Genomic DNA, 11,740 nt, shown 5'->3' with positions numbered 1-11,740 from the left:
ATTAGAATAAAAAAATATGTGTGTGACGTATTTATATCATTCAGGAAAAAAAAATTATAGTACCCACTAACATGTCGGACCCATCTCTCCTTCCTTCTTCCTCCCCTCTCTCTCCCTTCTCTCTTTCTCTCCCCCGGCCTTTTTTTGTTCACGTTGGCCGGAGCGGCGGCGGTGGAGAGCGGTGCCCGACGACGGCCTCCATTTTCTCTCCCCATGTTCACTGCGAGCTCGCCGACAAGATGAGAACTTTTCAGTGCGCAGGGTCGACTTCTCTTCCTTCCCCTCCATCAATCACTGTCCCAGTGTCCCTCCTCTCCACATCCCGTCGGAGGAAGTCAGGCGGCGGTGGCAGTGGGGAGGGTAGTCGGAGTAGTAGCGCTGGCTCTGGGATCTGCTCCGCCCGAGCCACGACGGATGAAGTCGAGCAGGCCGAGCGAGGAAAGGACGCAGGCGAGGACGCGTGGAGCTCGGCTTGTGAAGACGAGGCGCAGTGAATCGCCGTGATCAGCGCCGACGAGAACACCAGCACCGTGAAAGATTGGTCACTCATGATCTACACAACACAAGCAGCCTTAAATTAATCACGACATGCAGCGCATGACGCGCGATTAAGAACAACTAATAAAGTAATGGATCACTCCTTTGTTCTTTGCAATGTTGAGGATGACGAGCTCGATGATCCCTTGTGTTGAGCAGCAGCCCAATGGACGTGCCGCCACTGAGCGGTATACAGAACACGCCGGCGAGTGGAGGAGGAAGGGAAGGAAAGAGGATGACATATGGTCCCATAATATTTTTTAATGATATATATTTTAATTATAATGCCACCTAAGCGATATAAAAGTAAGGACTGAAAAATATACTTCGATGAAAAATCTTAAAATCAGCTCCAAATAAAATTAAAAATTTAAATTTGGACTGACAAGCATAAGAAAAAAGATGAGGCTTATACTTCCTTTGTTTTCTCGTTTCAGTTTTACAACCTCATTATCTATCATGAGCACACTTCCCAGTTACTAAACAATATTTTTGTTTACGCTAGCTTAAGTTTTCTATTTTAGCCATGTCGACGACGACATTGTTGGCTAGGAGCGCCCGACTGGACGAGAAGGCGAAGGTCGCCGAACCGTGAGCTCAATCCAGCAGTGTTGATCGTGTCCTCTCTTCATCGAGATTTGGCCAACGTGGTTTAAGAGCCGTGGCTTTAAGGGCTGTTTGGTTGGTGACTTGACACATGCGTGATGAAAACTCGTGCCTGAAGCTAGCCTTTAAGTTTGAAGACATTTGCTTGTCCAGGCAGCCTGTGAGATGAGTTGTTTGGTTTGAACCATGTGCCTGAAACCCCCCCCCCCCCCCCCCCCCCCAACGCTCCCCCTTGAGCTCGTGCCCCTCGCGTGGCGGCCAGCCAGCCCACGCGCGCGCTCGCCCCGGGATGGCTGCGGGGACGGCGGCGAGCTCCATGAGCCCCCGAGCCGGGAGCGCGACGCGCGCGGCGCACGGGACGGGGGAGCGCTCGGCTCTGCCGCGGTATGTACGAGCGAGAGAAGCAAGTAAGCAACGGGAGTTTTTTTTGGGGCCTCTGATCGATCGTCTACAAAATCTCCTAGCCTTGCTAGTTGCTAGTACCAAGTACCAACCTCAAAACCACTTGTACTAGCTACTCCTCCTACCTAGTACAGTATAAATTCCCTGGAAATAACAACCGAAACCGCCACACGCCCACACCACCACCCCTCCCTCCCAGAACAAGCCAAGAAACGAAGAGCTCTCTCGTCGTCGTCGTCCTCCTCCTCCTCCCCCGATCACCACCGACTCCAAGATTCCGGCGAGAGGCGGTGGCCGTTGCTTGCTACCAAGAAGCTGCAGCGATGGCGGGGGCTCCTTCGCCGGGAGGAGGGAAAGGCAGAGGCGGGACGGGAATGCGGTCCGCCCAAGAACTCGCCAGCGCTTGCACGGGCGCGGCCGTGGAAGAAGTAGAACTGCTTCGCGTCGTCGAGGCGAACGCAAGGGACGGCATGGGAGGCAGCCGCGGGGAGAGCTCTTCCGCGCCTCCACCACCTCCTCGGTCAAGAGTGCTCAGGCAAGGAGGGCTCGAGGAAGAATACGCCAAGAACTCCCCCTCCCCTCTCGGATTCGCACCAAGACTCATCCGCCACGACAGGCAGACATCGTACGAACTTGCAAGCACGTCAAGACCACCAGCACCTGAGGTGAGTGCTCTATGCGTTCTTGGCATTCTGATTGAGTTGCAACTCTGCTACTGCTTGCTGGTCAGGTTTTGTCTCTGTTGGGTTGTTTCACTCTTCTTCCTTTCCTGTTCATTCGCGGTGAGGAACTATTACGGGAAGCCAATTGCGCTGATTTCTGAGAGCCTTTATCTATTATTATGGTGCAAGAACGAGCTGCTGTTCAACTTTCTTGCCTATATAATCTCATTGAAACAATCAAACTTGTGAAACTTTCTTGTGCCTCTTGATGTTCATTGCACAATATGGAGAGCTCTTTACGAAATCAATTATGCTCTGTATGTTTCTGTTTCCCTTCATTTATAGTGCTGCAGTATTGTATAGTCGAATGTAATCTCAAGCTCTTGAGCTGTATGTCATCTTGTTTCTGACGAGTAGAAGCATGCAACAGAGGAACTAAAGAATATTTTGCTAGTATTTTCCATTTCCATCTGTGCATTGCATGATTGCATCTTGATTCCCTGTATTGCTTTTAAAAATAGTTATGCTAAAATTTTATGTGACTGGTTACAATCATCATAGTGTTTCTTTCTTTGTAAGAAATAATCATCAAATTGTTGGTCTGGTTATCCATGTAAATTCCAGTTCCAAATGATTTATTGGTACTGTCTAAATGACCACATTCAGTTATTGTGTTCTGTTATTGTAAAATGTGTTTCAGTCCGGCGGTATCTTCTGGAACTATCTGGGCAAGTCACTCCTTTTTGAGGGCCATTATGTATTTTGGTTCAAGAACAAGACACTATTTGTTCTACTTGCCCTATATAATTGGCTTTACACAATCAAACTTCTGTAACTTTCTTGTGCCTCTTTAGGAAATCAATTATGCTCTGTATGTTTTTGTTCTCTAGGAATACCCACCGCCTAGTTTATTGGCCCTAACATAATCACAACCATACGCATTATTACACTGCTCCCCGGAAATGTTTGGATTATTACACTTAATTGGGAGAAAATTTAGTCCAATGGCCTCATGTAAAACTGTTGCACCTCATCAGATGGGAGAACCACTTCGTATCATCACAAAGAAAGCAATGAGCAAGAAAAACAAGGCTTACACAGGAGGCAATCAAGGTAGATCCTCCTCTGCCCTGCTACCACAATCAAGATTCTGGCAAGGGATGTGCGAGGAAGCCAAGAAGGTTCTTGGCATCGCTAAGTACTCTTCCTCCCCCTCAAGATTGGCTGCAAGAATCCTTTGTGACAAGCAGGTGTTGCCTGAATCTGCAGGCACATCAAGGCCAGTGCTAGAGGTAAGCGACTCAGAATGAATGCTTCAAATTTCTGCTGTCTTTCTTTTGATATATAACGTTTATCTTCATAATTAGTTAAACATGCACGTCATACATTATGTAGAACTAGTTCAAAGGGACTTTTGTGCTGCTACTTACGTTTGCTGGTCTATCTTTTGCAAATAATTGTGGGTTTTGTTAAACTCCTGCCTTATGATGATCCAGCATGTTGCCCTTCATATATTGTGCTGTAATATTGGAATGTAATATGTAACTCATGAGTTGTATGTCATGTTTCTGACAAGTAGAAGCATGCAACGAGGAACTGAAGAATTTTTTTGCTAGTATTGTCTATTTCCATTTGTGCATTGCATCTTGATTCACTGTATTGCTTTTAGAAACATTTATGGAACTGTCGTGTGACTGTTTACAATCATCAAAGTGCTTTTTTCCTTTGTTAGGAATGGTTGTCCGTGTATCCTGTTCAAAATGATTTATCGGTACTTTCTGAATGGCCACATGCAGTTATTGTGTTCTGTTAGTGTAAATGTGTTTCAGTCTGGTGATTCTTCTGGAATTGTTCCGCCATTTAGTTATCATTAACTTTTTTCTATTTGCTTCATTGCAGTTTGTGGATGAATCATACCAGCAGTGGTTATGTTCTCAAAAAAGCACTAGCTTAGTCGCTGACGTGATTGCTGCAGTGTACCATGATCAGTCTGTCTTTTCTCCATCTGCCTCTACTGGAACACTGTCCAGCCTGTTGGTACCTTCAGAGGAAAAAATTCAAGCTATCCTAGGAAACTTAGGGAAATCGGTGTTGTGTACAGAGGCTTTGCACCAGATTCGGATACTCTGCGATTCCAGTAAGGGAGCACAATCTTTCCTCAACAAGTGCCCAGACATGATACAAGTGTTGATAGATCTAACTACGGAATGGAAATCGATATGGACATGGGCTCTTGAGGAAGAGAGGCTGAGCATTGTCCTTAGTTTGTCAATTCACAGGCCAAACAGGGAGAGGATAGCTGCGCAGAAAAAATTGCCATGTTTCCTTAAACAGACTGTTGAAGTGGCAATTGAGTCTGGTGCTAGTGCAGCAGCATCTTTGGTGAAGGTAGCTTCTATAGTTTCCATCCTGTCAGAGTTTGACATGTTCAGGAAAAGTGTGCTGGATATTGGTGTAGTGACACTGTTGTGTAATCTGCTCAACTTTGAGAACGACGCTGTAAGAAAAGAAGCTGCCATTGCTGTTCTTGCACTCTGCGGATATATTGGAAACAACATGGTCACTGATGATGTCCTGCTTCTCCTTGACTATCTGCCAAAAGGTCCATGTGTGCTGGAGGTGATCTGCAATCAGACTGAAGTTGAGCAGTTGGTTAACATTGTTATGGCTGAACATGAAAGTGGGCTGGTAACATCTCAAGGCATTTACTCTGCACTTTCCTTGATTCTGGTCATTACTCAGAATGATGTGAGTAAAATGAAGGTGGAGCACATGGAGAATTTTATGAAGTGGTTGCGAGAGCTGTCCTCAAATGAATTGCCAATGCAGACAATGTTTCAGCTGATTGAAATAATAAGCCTTTTGTCACAAAGGTTGTATTCTCATAAGCCTAAGGAATTTGTTGTTAAGTGGCGGGATGATGATGTAAGTATTTATAAGCCATAATAGTACATTTTCTCCTTTAATACAGTTGTGGTATCCTTTTTCCTGCATTTGTCATAATTTCTTTCTACACAATTGTAGGATCAGATTTGGTACCCTTTATATGCCGAAGTTACCATTGGTCGGCCTATCTCAACAAGCAAAGTGGCAAGGGTATATTATCAATTATGTTATCATGAGTATTCGAGAAAAAAAATATTATGCTTGCCACATCTCAATTTTCCATTGTAGTAATGCAATCTATCTTGTTGTGTAGAGAAGAGAATGGACTGACATAAGGATAGTTCGTAGGTTGAGGCCTCTCAGAGCTCAAGAGAAAATGCTGACAAAGCTCGAGTTTTGTGACCGGTATCAAAACTACATACAAGGGAAAAATACATACAAGCAACTGTACAGGGTTGCCATGGACTGCAATGGTTCCAAAATTGCTCCGCTGTCCTTTGTCAGGAAAAATCATGCAGTACCCGGTGATAATTGCAACCGGCCAGGTAACTGTATGGAACTATCTATACTGTTCTTGCCATATTTCCTCTTGGAATTCTGTTGGTTTTACTCCTTGCATTGGGCCGGCCTGCGATGCATTAATAGTGTGATTAGGTGTTAATCCATGCAGCAGTTTAATACCAGCAAGTTTAATACTATATAGGATCCTGAAGACCTATCATTCCAAATCTCAATGTCCACTGTAAATTTTGATAGGCCTCTATAAAATTCGAATATTTCAGTGTAAGTTTTATATATACCATTGTAAGTCTCAAATGTTCCACTGCAAGTTTCATAGATACTCGTAATTTTAACATATTACAGTGTAAGTTCTATATACCCATCGTAAATTTCTTAGGTGCTCAATGTAAATTTTAGATATTTCTTAGGAGTAATTCATAAGTATGCGTTTAATATAATTGAGGGTACATATACGCTACGTCGCTAACATGTAGTATAGACTATAGAGGTACTGATGCAAGTCAACTAGAATGCTACTTCTTGCTTGCCTTGTTCTAAAAAATGATTTTTTTTTTCTGGAGACATCCTATGATCGAGGTAAGCCCACTAGGCCTATATAGCTAATGCGCTAATCTTATGAGCATATCAGACAACCTGGTTAGAAATTTGACTGATTTCTCAATTAAAATGTGTCTACAGATTTTTAGCAAAATTGTAACTGTATTTGTTGTTTTCCTAGCAATATACAGTTATGTAATCTAAATCAATTTTATTTTATCAGACTTTTGAACGAGTCTACATCAAAGAGTGGTTTACCCTGCATGGGCATGTCTGTCCAATCACTCAAGAGCCTGTTTATCAATTGTTCTAAGGAATCACAGATTACGTGATTATTTGGAATATTGGCGGGATTCAGTCCAAATGGTAACATCCAAGGTCACGACATGATGAAGGGTGTCTTGACTTTCCAAAGGCTACTATTACTTGTGCAGAGTGTTGCTGCTATGTAAAAAGACAAGAATGTAATTGAATTCATATTTTCAGTGTTGATTTTTTTCCCATTGACATGTCCAGTTGACCATGGTGTTTTTTTAATATTTTTTTTAATATTGTATTGTGTATATGTTAGATTGGTTAATAAAAATCAACGTAATGGAGGGTTACAAATGCACATGATATGCATGGAGAATTGGAGCGGTTCAAAATGTCTGAATTTTCAGCAGTGGAGAGATTAAATTTCAAATGAAACTACTACTACCTCCCAAATTAGTGGTCATTTTGACCATTTGCTTGTAACGTTTTACCAGTCGTCTTATTTGAAAAATTAGTGTAAATATAAAAAATGATAAGTCATAGTTAAAGTACTTTTGATAATAAAGCAAGTCACAAACAAAATAAATAATAATTCTATAATTTTTTGAATAAGACAAATGATCAAACTTTATAAGTAAAACAAGTATTTTGGGACGGAGGTATTATATCTTTTTCATATTATAAATCACTTTATGTTTATCTTAAGTTAAATCTCTTTTAAGATTGATCAATCGCTACAAGGGGATGAGAACTGTGCAAACTGTGCGCACGTAAAACGGGGTGATCCTTTAGCATGTGATTAATTAAGTATTTGCTATTTTTTTAAAAATGGATTTATTTGATTTTTTAAGCAACTTTCGTATAGAAAATTTTTACAAAAAACACACCGTTTAACAGTTTAAAAAGCATGCGCGCGGAAAATGAGGGAGAGGGGTTGGGAAAGTGGCATACGAACACACCCATAAGCGTATATAACACCAAAGTTGTTTCATTAAACCTATTATTGAATATAATTTTCATAATATATTTATTTTATGTCGGAGATGTGTTATGCTTTTATATAAACTTTGGTATTTGTGACTTCTAATAAGAGAAAATCCACTCAGTGCCACTGAGTTTATCACCCTTCTATAATCTGCTATTGACTTTGTAAAGTTCTATAATATACCATCGTGTTTTGTTCAATCTCTACTGCGTACCATCGCCGTCAGTGAACCGTTAGTTGCCCTCCGTTTGTAGCATTGATTTTTCTCTTAATGCCTGAAATGCCCTTTGACTAATTGACTAAAACCTAGCCCAAATTTCCCAAATCCTCACCGCCGGCGACCAGGCGCCGCCCTCCCCATCATCCGGCCACCACGACTCCACCGCCGGCATCCTGGCACCGCCGCCCACCATGCCTCCATCGCCGGCATCTTGGCGCCGTCGCCCGCAGCGCCGACGCCCTTCCCTTCGTCCGCCCACCAGGCCTCCACCGTAGACATCCTGACCCCGTCGCCCGCCGCGCCGCCGTCCTCCCCGTCGTTCGCCACCACGCCACCACCGCGGATGTCCTGGCGCCGTCGCTTGCTGCGCCGCCGTCCTCCCTATCGTCCGCCCACCACACCTCCACTGCCGGCGTCCTGGCGTCGTCGCCCGCCGCGCCGCCGCCCTCCCCGTCCTCCGCTCACCATGCCTCCACCGTCGGTGTCCTGGCGTCATCGCCCACAGTGCCGCCACCCTCCCCGTCATCCGCAGCCGCCGCCCTACCCGTCGCCCGCAGCGCCGGCTCCCTCCCCGTCCTTTGCCCACCACGCCTTCACCGTCAGCGTACTGGCACTGTCGCCTGCAGCGCCGCCGCCCTCCCCATGCTCCGCCAACCACACCTCCACCGCCGGCATCCTGGCTTCGTTGCCCGCAGCACCGCCGCCTTATCCAACCGCCCACCGCCCCTCCACTGCCGGTGTCCTAGCGCTTCCGTCCCCATCACTGTCGTCCCCGGCGCCGCTGCAACCGCCGTCCCCAGCGTTGCTGCAACCGGTCGCCCACCGCCAGCAAGGAGCTGGCCCTCCTTGATTACAACAAGGAGGTAGCCATGCCTGTAGAATTGGCTAGGGGCAAATAGGTCTTTTTAGAGCTTTAACAGAGGTTAACTAGACGGTGATGGCACATAGTAGAGGTTGAACAAAACATGGTGGTACATTATAGAACTTTACAATATCAGTGGTAGATTGTAGAAGGGTGACAAACTCAGTGGTACTGAGTGGATTCTCTCTTATAATAACTAGCCATTAACAGCCGAAAAGCTAGCGTTTTTCTTGTTTTTTGGAATTCTTTTTTGGCTTCATGAAGAGGTTTATGCGTGTTGGGATTTCTTTTTGTAAAAAGCTCCTCGTTTTGATGGAATATCGCATACGTCCTCGGACCACCTAACACCCTGTGGTATTCTCTTACGTATAACCCCTCGTCTTCCAGAAAAATACAACATGAAGAAGAGAAAGTTCCGTTTCCAGAGGTAGCGCTGTAAACACGAAAAATATAGGGGGTTTTCTGCAAAATGTCCTTCCCTCACCCAAAATTCCTATCTCCTCCGACCCCCCATTTCGCCAGCGCCGCCGCCGCCGCCCGACCACCCTCGCCTTGGTGCAGGCCAGCCGTCCCCGTCGCCGCCTCCTTACCTCCCCCCACCGTAGCCTCCCTGCCCCGATGCTGCCGCCTCCCACCGACTCCGGCGTCGCGCGGGTTAGCCGCCGCCATAGTCTGCCCTCCCCCATCACCGCCATCCTCCCTCCCCCACCGTCTCCTTCTCCTTTCTTCACCCCGTCGTTGCCTTCCTGCCCTTACCCAGCCCACGCTGCGGTCTCTCCAGCGCCGTCGCCTTCCACCGATGCTGGAGTTGGCGTCCGTCCTCCCCTCTGAGCTGGAGAAGGCGAGCGGGTGCTCAAGCACGCGGAGGAGAGTGGCGGCGGGGCCAGTTTCTTTGGCTGAGAAGGTTCTGAGCGGCATAGGCCGATTCATCTATCCCGAGGAAGGCATGCTGCTGCTTCTGGGTCCTCAAGTAGGTGGAGCTCGAACACAGGGTGCGGCGGCGACCACGATTTACGATGTGATCCTCTAGCTTTCTTCCTCGGTTCCTCCTCTGTCTACCTTGAGGTCTGACCTGTTTGTTGCTTGTTTTTTTTTTCTCTGCAATTTTGTTTGCCTTGGAGTCATTAGGCGTAGAAAATTTTTCTTTGATTTTCTCCGCAAATGCTTAGAATCGGTCGACCGGGGGAAGGAGAAAATCGGTCGCTCCTCCCCCCACGCGCGCATTCCCTGGGTCCACCCACATGTCCCTCCTGTTGTTACACATAAAATGTTTCACCTAGCTAGTGTACTCACAATATTTTACTATGTATTAGCTCTAATGAAGTGATTGAAACATTCTTTTGCAACAAATCACCCACATATTTTGGATTCTTTTTATTTTTTATTTCACAAAAAATGTTTCACTATGTATGGATCAAATTTGCAGTGAACTGAAACATTCTTTCGCTATTTGTTAAAATATTGTTTTTTAGTAAGATGAAACAACGTCCGATTTAAATAAATGAAACATTTTCGATATACTTAGTGAAACAATTCAGGTATATTTGGTGGAACATCGTGCAACATTTAAAAATAATTCAATAATAAGCTAAAATTTTTTTCGTCGGAATATATCCATGTGTGGTCTTGTTTTAAAGATTTAATTACAACAAATTTAATGGTGCAATTGAATCATAATTTGGATAAATAATTTAAGAGAAAAAAATAGTTCAAAGTGGTTTTGCACGTATGCATTCATGCTGATGTCAGCGCCCGATTTCTCCACGCATAGATCGGGCGCCCGATCGGTAGTCTCGTCTGATTTTCTCGTCCTCATTCCGTGATCCAAATGAAGCTCCAGTATCCGAACCCGCGTATGAATTTAAAGTTTCCGGAGATGAATCCCTCTGACAAAGGTAAGGCTCCGGCGCTGGATTCTTCGGACCAAGGCAAGGGACCGACGGAGAAGGAGACGACCGTAATTTTGACAAATTGACCCTTTCAAAAAACTTATTTAAAAAATAAACCGTGCCTAAAACTAATTTCAAGAATAGGCCGTGGTCTCAGCGCCATTGTGATGGGCGCTGAGCTAAGGTGGTGTCTCAGCGCTGGTACAAACTCGTCAGGTATGAAGAGCTCAGCACCACACTCCACGGCGCTGACCTCTGTATACCGTAAAATCGCATGGGTGCTTCAAAAGCAAGGAAGTGTAGATAGCCCAGTGGTGGTGTCGCGTAGTAGCAATCGAAATCACAGGAGTTCTATTCCTGTCCTCTTCATTTTAATTATTGTTTCTCTCAACTTGCTCTTTTTATGTGTTCTTTTCAATGTTCACGTGCCTTTTACAACTCATTTTATTTTTAGACTTAGAGGGAACAAATATAAGAACCAAAATTATACGATTCAAGTTTAAAATTTATATTTATAATTCTTTGGAAAAGAAATTAATAGGACAATAATTCGCGGAGTAAAAGAAAAACTAAAAAGAAATACTGCACTAACGTGGTTCGAGTGACCTTCATGTTCAAACTTAATGATACTACCACCAAGCTAGCTGCACTTGCTTATCTAATGTGGGCTGTGCACGGGTTTAACACTGATATCAGCGCCAACCCATTTGGCGCTAAGTTCATGCTATGGAGGACAAAAATCTTGGCGCCAACGGCGATGGCGCTGGGACGTTTTAGCTCAGCGCCAATCCCGATGGCGCTGAGGCCACATCCTATTCTTGAAATTAGTTTTTGGCACGATTTATTTTTGAAATAAGTTTTTTTGAAAGGGTCAATTTGTCAAAATTACGGAGGAGACGATGAAGATTTGTATGTTCGATACTGGAGGAATACAATTGCAAGCATAGGTATTTACCAGTTTTCGCATAGGACCTATACGGCTGCAGCTCTTGTCTAACAGTACAGTTTACATCTGGTTGTGACTGAACTTCACAAAATGGACTGGAATAATTGAACTGTGCATCCATGGGTATCTTATATTTCAATTGTTGCATGGATTTTGCATTTTCAGCACAATAAATCTGATCACTGTTAGAAAATTATTGAAGGGGTGAGAAAGGGATTTTTTTTTTTTTTTTGCACTTGACCTTGGAGGAACAAATTTCTGTGTTTTACGGGTACAATTAGGAGGCAGGAACAGTGAGTTATCAAGCAAGACTAAAGGGGTCCATTCCACAACATTTAATGTCCAGCAGTTCACATGTAAACCATTTCCCACTTTTTGCAATTTGTTTGTTAATTCCAATCATTTTTAGGATTCTATACTAAGTGACTAAG

General features: G+C 44.5%; 1 protein-coding gene across 1 annotated transcript; it reads left to right on the top strand.

The window, feature by feature from the left end:
• Positions 1–1,860: 1,860 nt before the first annotated feature.
• On the top strand, positions 1,861–6,301 carry LOC127762553 (uncharacterized). Its single transcript, XM_052287053.1, has 6 exons — positions 1,861–2,210; positions 3,245–3,499; positions 4,107–5,132; positions 5,232–5,303; positions 5,407–5,638; positions 6,294–6,301. Exons 1-6 carry the CDS (start codon positions 1,869–1,871, stop codon positions 6,299–6,301), a joined length of 1,935 nt encoding a protein of 644 aa, XP_052143013.1. The 5' UTR covers positions 1,861–1,868.
• Positions 6,302–11,740: the final 5,439 nt, after the last annotated feature.

This window comes from Oryza glaberrima, chromosome 2 (genome assembly GCF_000147395.1).
Source record: "Oryza glaberrima chromosome 2, OglaRS2, whole genome shotgun sequence".
Taxonomy (NCBI): domain Eukaryota; kingdom Viridiplantae; phylum Streptophyta; class Magnoliopsida; order Poales; family Poaceae; genus Oryza; species Oryza glaberrima.
Note: the sequence above shows the minus strand (reverse complement) of the source record. Positions and strands in the feature narration are given on the sequence as shown.